Below are 17,400 nucleotides of genomic sequence, written 5' to 3' on the forward strand. Positions count from 1 at the left end.
TTGATCATGAAACTCAGAAAAAAGAAAAAAAAAAATTTTGATACTTTGTTGTTGAGCCTAGTTTTGCACAGCAACAATAAAATAATAATAATTAAACTAAATAAAATTGCGGAAACTTAAATTTTGACTGAGCTCTGGCAATGAAACAGAGAGTCCATCGAAGAAGCATTAGAATCTTTCCCCAACTGCCCATATTACTAGCTTCCCTGTCCAAATGCTTTATTTTCAATGTATATGGTACATATTTTAGTAATTAGACCTGACTTTATGATCAGTGAAGAAAGATTTAACATTTGTTTTTAAGTCATTGCCGAAATAGTCATTTAGCAAGACTGTTTTTATTTTTTAATGTTGACTTGGCTAGTTCCATACATGCTGGAGAGACACATATTTTCAATCAACATACTTAATATACTATTAAAATTAATTTTATACCATATTTTTATTTAAACAATTAAATAAAAATGCTCACCTGGCTAGATGTTTCTATCTAACCCGGTGTGAGGTGTGAACTTCACAACAAAATCGACAAATTTATTATCGTGTCTTCTTTAATAGGTTGATGAATGAATGATTAACAAACTTTGGAATCTAGAAGATGCCATAAATTAATTATGTGATTATAACTTTTATTTCAACATCGTCAACAACTCCTTCCCTAATTAATTTGACTATGGATTTTAATAATATATTCTTCAAATTTGATTGTTGGTAACAGTCCCTGTGACAAATGGTAAAGGTTTGCTAAAGCTAACCAGTATTTTGATCATTATCATCAATTATCCAGATAGGAGAGTAGGAGGGGGAGAGAGAGAGAGAGAGAGAGATGAACAAGCTCGTGAAAATAGAGAATCCTCATTATCATCGTCTGGAATTTATAGAGGGATCAGCACCCTCACCTCAAACATGCCATAAGTGCAGGCAGCCGGCGTCAAGAGACTACTACGAATGCGAATATATTAGATCATGTGAGTATTCCCTACATAAAGAATGTACTGAATTGAAAGATCTTCCCCGGAAATTCCACCCTCTACATCCTCAACATCCTTTGGCTATTCATGACAACTTTCCTTATGTTAAAAGCTTTGTATGCAGCTTCTGTGGAAAACACAGACAATCCAGGCAGTTTCACCAATGTATTGCTGATGAGTGCAATTTCTACCTTGATGATGATTGCGTCAGAGACTTCATATCTAGGCCGGAATTACTTAAAAAGTATGAGATTCAACATTTCTTTCATGATCATCAAAATCATCAGTTGTCTCCTCGCGTAGGGATTAGTGAGGAAGACCCAGTTGAACTTAATGAATTCGGGTATCCATCTTATGATACTGATAAGTGTGACGGATGTAGGGAACTTACTTACGACGGCCAAGAAGTCTACAGATGCACTGGCTGTCGCTTCTATCTCCATACAAAATGTTCACAAGTGCCAAAAGAGGTGCAGCACTATTCTCATCCACACCACCCTCTTGTGCTTCGTCAAAACCTATTCGACCATGAGGTACGCTGCATCGGATGTCTAAAGTGGATGGAGGATGAATTCTACGTCCACTGTACCCACTGTCCCACCTTCAATCTTGACCTTCAATGCTATTTCCGAGCCCAAACTCAGCCTACTATGAAACATGAAATTCACGAGCATCCTCTTGAGTTTTTTAGGTTGACATATAACGAGGATGTTCGCTGCCATGCCTGTAATACTCCTTGCAATGACTACTCATACTGCTGCTTCACCTGCAATTTTAAATTCCATCCTGATTGCCTTGCCCTGCCAATTACTGTTGAATCTGATGACCATGTGCATCCCCTCACTCTTACTCTTTCATTCAAATATGATCATCCAACTGCATATTACTGTGATATTTGTGAGAAAAGAAGAGACCCAGATTGTGGCATTTATTTATGTAAAGAATGCCGGTTCATCGCTCATTTTGAATGTGCTCTCTCTCTGGTATGAGGATGTTCTAGGTGTTTTATTTATTTATTTATTTATTTGATATCCCTTATCTTCCATATCAGTTTAGAAGTAAACGAGTTTTAATATTTCGATCTGAATTTCAATTTGTGGTTATTATAAGACCACTGCAGAGGAGGAGGAAACCGCACACGCACCCTGGCGTCAAAAGATAGAAGATGACATTCACAAATCGGACGAGAATAATGAAGACGTCTCTCTAGAGATCTTTGATCAATTAAATGTGGAGATTGAGAAACTTGGTGAAGTGATACAACAACTTATCATCAAGAAAAAAGAAGGAGAACATCTGACAGAAAAGATTCAGGAATTTGATGAGAGGCATAAAAACACCGAAGATATGCTAAGACGACTGAAGCAAAGTGTTAGAGGTACTAAATTTAATTAATATGCCAAGGCAATAAGCTGCTATACAAAGTTAGCAAATTACAATATGTATTCTCCTTTGATATCACTTTCATGTTCTGTTTTTTATTTTCTTTTTTCTTTTATTTTGGACAATAGAAAAATCTTACATCTAAATTATGCCTTCATTTATCTTGCATTTTTGAAGCTTTCTTTGAAACCTGAAACCCACCAGCATCCTCTTATATTTCTGAGAAGATATATTTGGATCATGTTTTGTACTCTGCTTGTAACTTCGTGCAACAGCAGCTTGTTTCATTGTTTCCGATACAATTTCAAAATCCACTTTCAATGTGTGACATTGCCTGTTACTATTACTTACAATGACCATTTGCATCCTTTCACCCTCACTACTACCCCATAAAGAGAAGATGGCTCAGGTGTATATTTCTGTTATATTGGTGAACATAGAAGAAACCTATGTCATAGCATTTCTTCATGCGAAGAATGTTTTTTTGTTGCTCATTTCAAATGCATTTTGCTAAGATATGCATAGGTCATCAACTACAGGTTTGGGGCATGCATTTACAATTTTCTTTTTTCTCAAAACATCTTCATCTACAATTTTAACTAATTACAAGTAGAAAAAGTTCAGTTGATTGATATTCAATTATATCTACCTCTAACTTTCCTGAAACTGAGTTCAACATTTTGATTTGTATTCCATCCTCTGCTCAAAATCTAGAAGAAATTAAGAAGATATGTCACTAACTACTGATAAGTTAGTCTCTGCAGAGGACACCAGTTTTTTTTCAATGGATGAAGAAATCTCAAACTAGCTACTTAGATAAGTGGTTAAACAATGGATCATCAAGAAAAAGCCAAGAAGAAGAACTCTGGGAACTCGATGAGAGGCATGGAATCGCAGAAAGTATGATAGGACAGCTTTGTGAAAAGTTTTAGAGGAACTAATTAACAAGCTAATGCAACATGCTGTTATACCCATATAGAGTTCAGCAAATTATCATACATAATATGATGTGCATGTTTCAGAAAAGAAATCTCCCAATGTTAGCGGTGAAGTTTATCTTTTACATGGTGAAGATTAATTCCAATATGTTATCTTTTTTCGCAGTGTGGAAGACTAAATTTGAATCCAGAAAAGCAATCCGAATGTTATCTGTCCTCCTCACAAAATGGGAAGACAACTATATTTATATGTACGGTTCAACACAATGCTTTTATTCATGCTCTTCAATATTACAAACCTATCCATCAACACAAAGTAACCACTAGCTCAAGTATCCACCTATCAGTCTATACTCCTCTGCTCTCTCTACCCTCACTTGTCTTTCATCTTCACCCTACCATCCAAATCTTAATTCCCCCATTTCATTCTCTCAAGTCTCACCAGCTAACATACCCCAAAGTCCAACCTCACTATTTTTTCTTCTCCTCCACCATCACAACTTCTAGTAAACCACATTATTCCATTTCTGACCACAAGTTTACCATCCCCAACAACTCCACCTCTTCTACCAATGAAGTCCTCTACAAAAATACACCCTGTTCTTGATCCCTTCAGTATTTTCGGATGTAAAAATTTTATACCATGTCTCTTCCGAGTGTAACTTCTTGAAAAGCAGATCTCTAAATATGACCTTTCAACTTCATTTCTTGGCATACAAACATATTAAAAAATAATAATAATAAAAAAAAAAATCTGTATCGCTTCCGAATAACGACTGGTTCAGAAGCTAATTCAGTACTAATTAATTAATGAGAAGTTGAGCTTAAAGTAGTAAAAAGTCCAAATTTTATACCAATCATATCCTATTGATAGGTTTTAACGATTCAAACTCAAAGTTGTTTATTTAATTTGTCTCAAAGTTCATATTATCTGCTAGGAAGTTTCAGGTTTCAAAGGTTTCAAATAGTGCATCTTGTACTAGGTAATTAACTTAACTTATTAAGACACTCACAAAAAAATAAAAATAAAAAAGTTGCAACAACATGCAATATATTTATTAGCTATGCCCTATTAATTAAATACAGAGATTGGATATGAAGCTTTATTCAAAGAAAGTTCACATTTTGACTAACCTCTGGCGATGAACACAAAGACTACACCGAAAAGAACAAAGAGAAGCCTCCTTGCTGAGTCCTTCGCCGTGAATTGCACGCCGACGACCAAGTTGACGGCATGCGCCGGTGCATCCAATTTGGAGCTTGGGAGCTCGGTTCAGTTGCTGCCCCTCATAGGACTCGAAGGTCACGTGGAACTCAAGTGATGTTCCCGGCTCTATTCACTATTCAGTTCAGTTGTAGTACAAATTGCATGGGCTTTTAACTTCTCGACCTTCCAATGAATTGGGTCTAGGCTTGATATTCAGATCCACATTTCGATTTATCTATTTGAAATTTATTTAATGTTATATTTTAACTTAAAATATCTATCAACTTTATAATTTATCGCCTCATTATAATTATCAAGTTAGTTCTGAAAGAAGTTAGCAACCAATAAAAAATAAAAATAAATAAAAAGAAAAAAAAAAAAAAAGAAAAAAGTTAGTTCTCATGAAAAGGGGGGGAAAAAAAAAAGGATCAAAATTTCTACAAATATGCATACATTCAAATGTGTATAATATATACGCATATATTTAAATATATTATATTTATTGTACCTTCTACGTTAAGCCAGCGGTTGCAATTTGTTTTTACATAAACAAGTTTTATTTATCTTTTGGGTCAACAACCAAAAAAAAAAAAAAAAAAAGTAATATTGACAGACATATAATGACAAACGTCACCGCAAAAATTTTAGCATTTTTAATTTTTATGATGGATTAACATCTCTCAGTAATTGCTCCAGTACTCATTTATGAGCCGTGCATGATGGTTCATCAAAGTCCATTCTTTTAACAATGATTTAAATTTGAATTTTTTTCAATGTTAAAAATTAAAAAAATCAAAATGTAGTCATTTTTTCTAAATGTTATTATTATTATTATTATTATTTTTTTGGGGAAAACAAAGACATTTTCTTTGATAAATTATAAAAGAAATTTATAATCAAACTTTCAAACAAAATCTAAAGATTATCACCAATAGTTGTTATCAATTAAATTCTTCAAAAGACCATTTAGGAAGACTTTGATTAAGTTGATTTGCTAGTTCCCATATCGATAGAGACTCATATTTTAATCAAACATACTTAAATCATAACCGAAATTAATTTTATACATTTTATTTTTATTTAAACAATTAAATCCTAAATGCTTACCTAGCGAGTTGTTTCTAGTTTCTACATTGTCGGCTTGAAATGGATAAATTTATTGGCCCCTTTCTATATGAGTTCTAATAGCGTGTCTTATTTAAAATTGAATAATTAATAAGTTGCCCCAAAAGAAAAGTCAAACATAGACAAAGCTGGAATCACGTGCGTGCCAAGTATATATATATATATATACACTAATAATATGTGACCAGGACAAACTTTTATCTTTAACACATCTTAAACAACTACATTCCTAATCAATTTGACCATATCTGTGGAATTTAATATGTCCTAAAGTTGATTAATAACACTTGGCAACTCTGGCCTCTCCCAATTTATATATGAAAATACTTCTAATTAATATCTTCAAACTCCGTTGGCGAACACTAGTTTTTTGTTCAATCATTATCTTCAATTAGCTAGACATAGAGTGGGGGGAAAAAGAGATATGAACGAGCTCATGAAAATAGTGCATCCTGGGGAGACACATTATCTGAGCTTTGAAAAGGGATCACTACCTTTGTCTCAAACATGTCATAAGTGCACGCAGCCGGTGTCAAGGGAATACTACAAATGCATAAGAAATGTAAAGGGATGTGAGTATTACCTACACAAAGAATGTGCTGAACTGAAGGATCTGCCCCAGAAACACCACCCTCTTCACCCACAACATCCTTTAGCTATCCACTCCTACTTTCCTCATGATAAAAGCTTCGTATGCAGCTTCTGTGGCAAAACAAAACAAGCCAGAGGCCGGCTGGTCTACCAATGTAGTGAGGAACAATGTGATTTCTACCTCGACGATTTTTGTGAAACATACTTCATCAATTTGTCGAAGCCACTTAACAAGTATGAGATTCAACATGTGTTTCATGATCATGAAAATCATTGGCTGTCTCCTTCCAATCTAATTATGATTAGGAAGGATTATTTCTCTTTATGGGATGATGCAGAAGGAGATGAAATAAATGGGTACAGCATCTTTAGGTGTGCTGGATGTAGATATCCCATTCAGAAAATAGATGGGATCTACAGATGCAATGAATGTGACTTCTTTCTCCACACAGAATGTTCACAAGTGCCAAAACAGGTGGTGGATCACTGCTCTCATCCGCAGCACCCTCTTGTGCTTCATCATAACCAACCTGCTGCTAATCGCATTTACTGCATCGATGATCAAATGCGCTGCATTGCATGTCTAAAGTGGATGGAGAATGAATTCTACCTCCATTGTACCAACTGTCCCACCTTCAATCTTGACCTTCAATGCTATTTTCGCTTTCAAACTAAGCCTGCTGTCAACCATGAAGCTCATGAGCATCCTCTTGTGTATTTTTCGGAAATATATGACAATGATGTTCGCTGCTATGCGTGTAATACTCCTTGCAAGTACCGCTCATTTCGTTGCTTTACCTGCAATTTTAATATCCACACTGGTTGCCTTGCCCTGCCAATTACTGTTAATTATGATGATCATGTGCATCCCCTCACTCTTACCACTTCATTCAAGGAAGATGAACATCCAACCACATATTACTGTGATATTTGTGAGAAAAGAAGAGATCCAGATCATGGCATTTATTTATGCAAAGAATGCCTGTTCATGGCTCATTTTGAATGTGCTCTTTCTCTGGTATGATGTTCTAATTTTCCTTTATTGTACTTTCTGATATTCCTTATCTTCCATGTCAGTTTAGAAGTAAACCAATATATTTAGATTTCATTTTGATGGCTCATTGTTGTTGGTTTTTGGTTTTTTTCTACCAAATTTTATTAACATTTCAAGTAAGCAAACTACACTTAATCCCCAAAAATAAAAATAAAAATTAAAAAAAAAATGCCGACAACTTAATTATGTGTGCCTTTAGATTTCTTAGGAATTGTGTATTAATATATTGATCTGACTTTCAAATTTGTGGATATTACAAGAGCAACACAGAGTTGGAAGCAGAAGCAGATGCACCCTGGCGTCAAAAAATTGAAGAAGACAATCACATATCAGAGAAGGAAGAAGATATGACAGTAACTAATGAAGAAGTCTCACTAGAAATCTTTGATCAATTGGATGCGGAGATTGAGGAACTCAGACAAGTGATACAACAACTTATCATCAGGAAAAGAGAAGGAGAACATCTGACAGAGATGCTTCAGGAATTTGACAAGAGGCACACAAACACTGAAGATATGCTAAGACGACTGAAGCAAAGTGTTAGAGGAACTACGTCTAATTAAACATAAATGAGGCAATAAGCTGTATTCTCCTTCCCTATCACTTTCATTTTTTATTTATTTATTTATTGTTTTTGGAAAACAGAAAAATAATAAATTCCTTTTATCCACTTTGATTTGAAATTTCGCATCTCATGCAGTTATGGCCTATCTATGTTGTGCTCTTTTTTATTATAACCAGAAATTTGAGTCCATGCTATTATAATGAAAGCTAAGGCTGAGGCCATTAATGGTGCTGTAGATATACATATCCAGTACTTAGCAAATTATGTATTCTCCATATGCATGTAGAATGGTGTTCATGTTTCAGAAAGAAATCCCCCAAAGTTATCTATAAAATGTTATCTTTTACATGGTGAAGATCAATTTCAATATCTTTTGTTTTTTCCTATTGAGTAAAACTAGATTTGAGGCCGGAAAGGGATCCCCAAATTTACTTGTCCACACAAATATGAGAAGGAAACTTAATTAGGTTGTGCATTTAGAAAGCCTACCATATATTTACATATTTATATATACAGTTCATCGCAATGCTTCTTCAACGCAAGCATCTCTATTAATACTATTGGAAAATAAGAACCATATATATGGTGGTTTGTCTCAATAATTTCTTATCTTTGTTCATATTAATTTTCTCCAACATTGATCAAGGAAGAAATTTTTTTGATATCCTGACAACAGAAGTACAATTAAGAACCATATATATGGTGGTTTGTCTCAATAATCTCTACAAAATTAAGCTGCATGCATTTGAATTATTATATGGTGACAAGTCATTAATGGCACATCAATAAGTACAAAACATTTTTCTGATGACGAATTGCTCAACAGGTCATTAATTTGCTAAAGCTGACTTGGCTATCAACTAGCAATAAATTGACACCGTGCTTGATATATAATATATAAAAAATGTAGCCCATCTTCCTCCAACCAAGAAATGAGGATCTTGTCCCATCCTTAAAAATAGAAATAAAAAAAATAAAAAAATAAAAACCTTCTTTTTAATATGTTATTTATTATTATTGTTATTAACATTTTTCTGATGACAATGACACCGTGCTTAATAATGTATTAAATGTAAGCCATCTTCCTCTAACCAATAAATGAGGATGTTGTTCCAAAAAAACGCTTATTATTATTATTATTATTATTATTATTATTATTATTATGATTACTCTCATCATCATCATCATCATCGTAATTCGTACAAACCTTCTAATTAATTTAACAACTAAGAAAAGGTAAGCTATCAGATGAGGAGGATCAAGATGATATGACATTATTAACTAATAATAAAGCCCTGTATAGAAATCTTGGATCATTTGAACGAGAAGATTGAGAAAGACAGACAAGTTATAGACAACTTTTCATCAAGAAAGAAGAAGGAGAAGAGCTGACAGAAACGCTTCAAGAATTTGAAGTGAGACAAGCAAAAGCAGAACATATGCTAACACAACTGAAGCAGAATGTTGGAGAAATTAATTCTAATTAAATATAGATGCCGAGGCAATAAGATTTTTTTTTTTTTTTTTTTTTTTTTTTTTGTTTTGGACAACAGAAAACTATGATCTTTTTACTCTATGTGACATCCATCATGTCCAATTCAGGCCCAATTCACTATTCAGTTGAAGTAGTTGGCCCATACTAAATAGAAAAATCTTGGGCTACAACTTCTCGGGTCTACCAAGATGTTCGGCCTGAGCTTGCTTGATTGACATATTTGAATTTTTCTTTTTTCTTTTTTTTTTTTTTTTTGGCAATACATTTTTTTTAAATTAATTTAACATTTGATATGTTATTTTATTTCTTTAATTCAAAATATGAATCATTAACATTTCTCCGTCACCGTTTCCATTGGAAGCTAGTTTTCAGATATTTATATGCCAATCTACCTTCTCTTTTGAAAAATAATTTGTCTTCTTTAAATTTTAAACAATTAGCAAGTTGTAGAAAAAGAAAAGACATATATTATGACTCGTGATAAACCAACAAATGTGTGATTAAAAACCTTTATATTTTTATTAACATCTTCAACAGCTCCCTAATTTGACTTTGGATTAGCTTATTCTTCTAAGTCTTATAATTTGTCTTGTCTTCTTCAAAACTTAAATAATAAACAAGTTGAAGTAAAAAATAAAAAATACAAAATATAAAAATATAAAAAAACGTGTAATACAACTCATGATAAAGCCACAAATGTGTGATTAAAAACCTTTATATTTTTATTAACATCTTCGACAGCCCCCTAATTTGATTTCGGATAAGCATATTCATATAAGTCTTATAGTAATATTAAGAATTGGATTGATCAGTTGGCACAACATCTAGGTAGATTCCTTTTTTTTTTTTTTTTTTTTGGCCCCTCCCTATTTATGCCACTTAACAATTCCTTTCATTAAAAATTTATCCCCAATTAGATGTTTATATTTTTCTTTTCCTATTTTGCCATGTAAAAATTCCTTTATGTTTATGTTTTTCTCCAATTTAATTTTTGAACACTTTTAATTTTAACTACCTAAACATAATTATCTCAATTCAATGATCTTTTCTATTTTGAACGGCCTTTTTTATTTTTTATTTTCCCATTTGAACCTTTTTGCCACTCGTCAAAATTTTAATGGAAGAACAATGTAAAGGTAGGTGGTCCAAAGGCCACCTGATTTTCTCTTTTAATTTTTTTTCCCCCTTCCTTGACGACCACCCTCCAAGACTCTGATTAAGTTGACATAACTTAAAATACAATCGAATTTAATTTAATTTATGCATTATTTTTATTATTAAAACAATTAAATAGAAATGCTTACCTAAGCTAGTTGTTTGGTTTCCACCTTACCCATGTGAACTTATGAACAAAGTTTTATAGTGTGGTCTTTCTTTGACGTCCAACTTTTTGTGAAATAGGGGAGAGCTGTTGAAGATGTTGAAATAAAAATTTTAACAACATCATCTAGATTTCAGACTTTGTATTTATTTGTATTTTCTTTTTGAAAAACTTATTAATTCTTAATTAATTTTAAAGTTGATTTGATGATTTTTTTTTTCTACGGATTAAATAAATCGTCCAAAAGCTGATTATAATTGGAAACAATCTCTCCATCCCATTTTATATATTAAGGTGCCAAGTGCTAAAAATTTTGCTGGGAGCTAACTTGACATAGATAGAAAAACACTACTGTGATCATCATCATCATCATCATTTTAAATTGGCTTAGCTAGATAGAAAATGGAAACTAGAGATCTGAAACATATCTGGAAGAATTTGCATTGTCAGGACCCGTCCAGAATTCCTTCCCCGGAACCCTAGACAGCCCTGATCTCAGGGAAACCCTACCGAACCCTCCAACGGAAAATCCGGCAGAGCCTCCCCTAAGGGATTTAATTACCACAAACTACCTGCACTGAAAACACACTTCTAAAAACATCTCCTTATTCCTCCCACAAACTACAAGTTGGTTCCACAAATTGCAGCACTTCAAAATAAAACAACAGTAGCAACCCAGTGCATAAGAACAACAATACAGTATACAGAGCATTATACAACAAATGTGGAATCTATAAAATGACGGATAAGAATGTAATACAAGATAGAGAGGAAAAAGGGAAGAAAAAGCTTCTTGAACCTTCGGCAACGAACTGAGACGTCGGGCTCGCCACGGACAATCAACGTCTCCAACCTGGACCTAGGGGAACGGAATTTAAGAGTGTGAGATGCTAATCATCTCAGTGAGTGACCCTATCTACTATACAATATAATACCACGGTAATACAGTAGATAGATAATAATTAAATGAGAAAATAATAATTTCTCTCAAAACCCTTACAATTCTCTCAGTTGGAAAAGTTCCCCTTTTTAAACATTTTCACAAAACCCTTGTACGTACTTCCCAAAAACCAAGGAACCAAACAAATTAATAAACAACAAATAAACAAATAAATACATAAATACCCCAAATATAAATAACTGCAATAAATTATAATAAATAATTTTTTTGAACACCTTTGGGGTTTAAAACATTATTTGCAATTTACACCGACAATTACACCTGACGCACCACACCATATACCGGTGATGCCCTCCGATACCCAGCGTCCCGAGCACCGACTGGCGGGAGGTTAAAGAGAGAAACCTGCAGTGGTCACTTCGGCGTCCCGACAGTACCGACTGCTAAAAACCATCACCCGGCCAAGGAGGGGGGCGGCTGTGCGCAACAATAACCTTGCCTGCCCACGGTCCAATGGCAACTCACGGGTGAAGTAATAACCGCACGCTAAACCATATAATAACCGCGTGCTAAACCACGTGTCCATACACCATACACCAGAACACCAATACTGTATGAGTGCGTCTAAAAATAAACATAAACAACCAACCGTACCGTTTTTCCAAAAACCACCGTGGGAAGTATACCAAAATTTCACAAAACACCATCCCACATATTTTTATTTAATAACCCGGTACGAAACATTGATAACCAACAAACCACAATTTTCCTCGAAATACGAAATGCAACCATAAAAATACCACGGGCATAATTTATAAAATTAAACCAAATATTTTCGTAAAATATTTAACCCAATTATGCCCGGAAATTATTACTTAAAATCATGTACGATTAATACCGAAATTCACTTCGCTCATGCATAGTAATAAATTAAACCACAATAAAATAATAATCGGGAATTTCTTAATGATCCCAAAATTTCCATTTATTACCAATGGGTAAATATATATAAAATAATATTTTTTCCCGATTATATTTAAAGTACACCACATAAGCAGAAATTACAAATATCAAATTAATACCACATAAATACAATTAATTATCCCAAAAATATTTTTTAAAGGTGGGTCACTCACCTGGAGCACGCAATTAACCCACGATCCACCACGGGATCATTTCTACGACTCACTGGTGCTCCTAGAACAAAATTCACAGACAGTCAAATAAATTAATATTTTATTCGGGTAAATAATACCCGGTACCCGGGGGCTTAAACGCAAACGTTAACCAAAATGGTCGAATGATATACCGAATCGAAGCTCGTGGAACGAGGATCACCAATCCGGTCTCCGTCGACCCCAATTCCGCCGGAGGTGGCCGGAATTTGGTCGGAAAGGTTCGGCCGGTGTTCACTTCCCCATATCTCGCAAACCGCTTCGAATTTCTAGGATTGGAGGCCATTTTTGGATTCAGAGGACCCAAAATAGGGGGATAGGAGGCTCAATTGGGAGTGGGCTGGCCGAAAAACACAAGAAAAGAGGAGAGAGAAACTTGGCCGGCCGGCGGCTTCTCCGGCCCGATCGGCGCGCGTCCGGCGGTGGCTGGCCGTGAAACTTGGCGGCCAAGCTCGCGAGGTGGCGGGCTTCCTTGGTGGCTGGCGCGTGAGGGCTATGGGTGGCCGGAATTTGAAACACAGGAGAGAGAGGGACGGTCGGGAGAGAAGAAAGAAAAGCTGCGTGTGTGTGTATTTCGGGGAAGAAGAAGGAAAAAGAAAGAAAAAAAAAAAGAAAAAGAAAGGATTGGTGTTTTCCCACGTGGGGAAAAGAAAAGAAAAAGAAAAAAGAAAAAGAAAAGAAAAAGGAAAAGAAAAAGAAAAAGGAAAAAGGAAAAATAATAATAATTAAATAAAAAAATATTATTATTTAAAATAATAATAAAAATAATTTGATTTTTCACATGGTTGACATGTGGCATTTCACCATGGTGACACATGGCCACCTTCATTGAGTCACACGTGGCACCTCGTTATGCGTGTAAAAATAATATTAAAATAATACAGTATTTGAAAAACTTTACAGGTCCATAACTTTCAAACAACATGTCCAAATCGGACGTGCCGCTAGTCTACGGACTCGTATCGACGAGCACTTCACAACCATGCATGAGTCAACGCTCAACCTTGCATGAATAAAAAGTCAACTCCGGCACCCCTTGGACAGTTTGGACCTCAACTTGTTTTGCTCAAAACTTTCAAACCGTAGCTCCGTTTTCAACGTGCTACCAGTCTACGAACTCGTGCCAACGTGTACTTCGTAACAGTACCTCAGTCAACTTAGAATTCCAACCGAATCAAAAAGTCAACTTTTGACCCCTTGGTCAACGGTCAACAGTCAACCTCGGTCAACGTGCAAAAATTTCCGACATGGTTCGGGACGGGGTGTTACATGCATTCTGGGCGTTATGAACATGATTTGAGTTTTTATGAAGAGGGATCATTAATAGCCGTGTCAAAAATATGCCATAAGTGCAGGCAGCCGGTGTCAAGAGACTACTACAAATGCATAGCAAAAGGATGTGCTGATGAGTATTACCTACACAAAGAATGTACTGAATTGAAATATCTGTCCCAGGAATACCACCCTCTACACCCACAACATCCTTTGGCTGGCATCAACAATAATAACTTTCCTTATTTTAAAAGCTTCATATGTAGCTTCTACAGAGAAACCTGCCGATGGGACGAGATTTTCGGCCAATGTAGTGATGATCAGTGCGATTTCACCCTCCATGATAGTTGTGCAACAGAATTTTTGGATAAGCCAGAATTACTTAACAAGTATGAGATTGATCAACATTTCCTTCACAATCATGAAAATCATTGGTTATCTTGATGGAAGAACAACAGCAACATTGCTCAGCAGCTCGGCAACATAGCTCAACAGCTCGGCAACATAGCTCGGCAACTCGGCAGCAACATAGCTCAGCAGCTCGGCGGCAACATAGCTCGGCAGCAACACAGTAAGCTCGGCAGCACCAACAACAAGCTCGGCAGCACCAACAACAGCACCATTTTGATCTTTCTAGAATAATTGTTTAAAATGCACCATTTTCATTTTAGGTTTATATATGTAATAGTTTGCCATATTTCAGGTAGACAATTTTGATCTTTTCCAACATATGAAATAGCTTGGTGACCAAGCTAAGTTTCCAGCAGCTTTCTTTGCTGGTTGTTTGTGAATGGTAAATTCATTTTTTCTTGTTTAATTGAAAGATCCTACATCAAATTGGTATCAAAGCTCGGAGATTGCCGAAAAATCTGCCATGGCCAATTCTGAAGAAGGAAGTAGTCGGACCACCTGTCAATACTAAAATACCAAAGCTATATTGACGGCAATACGGGGTGTTGAATAGCAGATCGAGAATCTGAAGAAGGAAATTCAGCAAACCTTGCTTCAACATTCAACACTACCATCCATGACTCCACCCATCGCTGGATCAAGGGACAGAGAGTTAGCTCGTCACCCTCCAGTGGCTCACCGAACTCCAACCACACAACACCCACCACTGCAACCAGAATTTCCCTTAGTCACAGATCTGCCACCACCACCTTACTCTCCACCAAATTATCATCACTTTCAGTTGCCTCTACAAAATGCTGACTCCGATGATGATATTGAAGCCACTTTTTTTGACAATCATCGGTGACGACCTGGAGACTTCCTTCCAAACCACCATTTCGGTCATCCAGGACCACCACAACCACCTAGGTACAATGTCAACCGAGAAACAGATTATAAAATTAAAATTGATCTACCAACATTTGATGGGCAAGTTGAAATAGAAAGTTTCTTGGATTGGATCCACAATGTTGAGTCCTTAGATTACATGAATATCTCAAAGACACAACAGGTCAAATTGGTGGCTTATAAGCTCAAGGGAGGTGCCTCTGCTTGGTGGGAGCAATTACAAGCTAATCGAAGGAAAGAAAGGAAGGAACCCGTTAGATCTTGGCACAGGATGAAACAACTCTTGCAGGCTCATTTCTTACCTAAAGACTATGATCAAATACTTTATGAGCATTATCATAGTTGTCAACAAGGCACTAGAACAGTGAATAAATATACAACAGAGTTTTTTCAGCTTAGCTCACACAATAATTTACAGGAAACAGAGAGGCAGCAAGTGGCTAGGTAGATACATGGTTTTCAAAAGCCAATTAAAGAAAAGCTACATCTAAGCACAATTGCCAACCTCAATGCTGCTGTTAATTTGGCCAACCGAGTAGAGAAACAAATGACAGTGCCAGACTCAGCTACAAGACCCCCACACAAGTGGAAACAAATTTCTGATTTCTACACCGATAAGCCCAAGCAATATCATCCTCATCCTAAGGTGTCAAATTCTACCAATTCCATTTTTAAACAACACCAAGATTATAATGCCAAAGTTGCGGGGAAGGCACCTATGACTCCAACACATAATATCCATCCCGTCAAGCCTTCCAATTACCCAACAACTAACCCATATGCTAGACCATATCCCATTAAGTGCTTCAAATGCAATCACGTGGTGCATCGGTCAAGTGAATGTCCTCAAAGGAAACTTATGCACATGCATGAAGAAGTGGATGATTATGGGGGTGAAGATGAACATGACGGGGCTGATTTGGTTGAGGCCACTGAAGAAGTTAGTGGGGAAGATATTGATGGGGAACCTAATCGTATGCATTTTACAGAAAGTTCTCTACTCAGCTAAAAGGTACACTCCTACTCAAAGACACATTTTTTTTAGAACTAAATGTACCATAAATGGCAAGATATGTGAGATTATAATAGATGGGGGAAGCACCGAAAATGTTGTTTCTAAGGCTTTGGTTGCTATTTTGAACCTACCTACTAAACCACATCCAAAGCCATACAAAATTGGATGGGTCAAACAAGATTCAGACATTAAGGTTCAAGAAATGTGCAATTTGACTTTCTCCATTGGAAACAACTACGTAGACACCATAGATAGTGATGTGATTAAGATGGATGCTTGTCACTTGCTGTTGGGAAGACCATGGTTATTCGATAGAGATGTATAACATAATGGGAGGAAAAATACTTACTCTTTTATTTGGCATAATAAGAAGATTGTTCTCTTGCCACCTTCTTCCCAAGCTGAGAATTCTACAAAGAAACACAATGCCAAACAACCATCCAACCACCCTTCCCGAGACCACATCCTCACTGCTGGTGTTGACCATTTTCCAAGCCACTCCAACCACACCACCCCAATCCTAGCCCTCATCCTCAAAGATAGCCAGACTCCTAATACCAACTTGGTTCCTCCAGCTGTTCAAGCTCTCTTAACAAAGTATAGTGATTTATTTCCTGATGAATTACCAAATGAGCTGCAACCCTTAAGAGATATTCAACATAATATTGATCTCATACCTAGAGCTGGATTACCAAATTGGTCACACTACCGTATGAGTCCCCAAGAGCATGCTATTCTTCAAGAAATTGTGAATGATCTGCTAACTAAGAACTTGATCAGGCCTAGCCTTAGTCCATGTGTTGTTCCAGTCCTTTTGGTCCCAAAGAAAGACAAAACATGGTGGATGTATGTGGATAGCCGAGCAATCAATAAAATAACCATCAAATACAGGTTTCCCATCCCATGGTTGGAAGATATGTTAGACAAGCTTGAGGGCTCCACAATTTTCTCTCGGCTTGACCTCAAAAGTGGTTACCATCAAATAAGGATACGTCCGGGGGATGAATGGAAGACAGCCTTCAAAACTAAAGAAGGCTTATATGAATGGCAGGTCATGCCATTTGGTCTTTGTAATACCCCAAGCACTT

The 17,400-nt window shown here is 35.9% G+C and overlaps 2 protein-coding genes and 1 long non-coding RNA gene across 4 annotated transcripts; 2 read left to right on the forward strand and 1 right to left on the reverse strand.

Annotated features, from left to right (window-relative positions):
* Positions 1 to 765: 765 nt before the first annotated feature.
* Positions 766 to 3,529, forward strand: LOC125418646 (uncharacterized). Its single transcript, XM_060813629.1, has 2 exons — positions 766 to 1,954; positions 2,082 to 3,529. Exons 1-2 carry the CDS (start codon positions 827 to 829, stop codon positions 2,364 to 2,366), a joined length of 1,413 nt encoding a protein of 470 aa, XP_060669612.1. The 5' UTR covers positions 766 to 826; the 3' UTR covers positions 2,367 to 3,529.
* Positions 3,530 to 5,986: 2,457 nt separating this feature from the next.
* LOC107435452 (uncharacterized) lies at positions 5,987 to 8,048 on the forward strand. 2 transcript variants are annotated; one of them, XM_060813701.1, is made up of 2 exons: positions 5,987 to 7,233; positions 7,530 to 8,048. In XM_060813701.1, the coding sequence occupies exons 1-2, from the start codon at positions 6,049 to 6,051 to the stop codon at positions 7,830 to 7,832; spliced, it is 1,488 nt and encodes a 495-aa protein (XP_060669684.1). In that variant the 5' UTR covers positions 5,987 to 6,048; the 3' UTR covers positions 7,833 to 8,048. The 2 variants fall into 2 exon arrangements, with proteins under 2 accessions (XP_060669684.1, XP_060669685.1); XM_060813702.1 differs by having other exon boundaries at positions 7,540 to 7,760.
* Positions 8,049 to 11,182: 3,134 nt separating this feature from the next.
* Positions 11,183 to 13,300, reverse strand: LOC132800314 (uncharacterized). The gene is made up of 3 exons (XR_009635347.1): positions 12,861 to 13,300; positions 12,688 to 12,748; positions 11,183 to 11,509 (listed from the first exon to the last, which is right to left on the reverse strand). It is a non-coding gene; the product is annotated as an uncharacterized LOC132800314 (long non-coding RNA).
* Between the last annotated feature and the right edge of the window lie 4,100 nt (positions 13,301 to 17,400).

Source organism: Ziziphus jujuba, chromosome 12 (genome assembly GCF_031755915.1).
Source record: "Ziziphus jujuba cultivar Dongzao chromosome 12, ASM3175591v1".
NCBI classification, from domain to species: domain Eukaryota; kingdom Viridiplantae; phylum Streptophyta; class Magnoliopsida; order Rosales; family Rhamnaceae; genus Ziziphus; species Ziziphus jujuba.

Coding starts and splice junctions, on each gene's coding strand:
- LOC125418646 (XM_060813629.1), top strand. CDS start 827: ATGAACAAGCTCGTGAAAATAGAGAATCCTCATTATCATCGTCTGGAA. Junction 1,955..2,081: donor TTGAATGTGCTCTCTCTCTG/GTATGAGGATGT, acceptor GGTTATTATAAG/ACCACTGCAGAGGAGGAGGA.
- LOC107435452 (XM_060813701.1), top strand. CDS start 6,049: ATGAACGAGCTCATGAAAATAGTGCATCCTGGGGAGACACATTATCTG. Junction 7,234..7,529: donor TTGAATGTGCTCTTTCTCTG/GTATGATGTTCT, acceptor GGATATTACAAG/AGCAACACAGAGTTGGAAGC.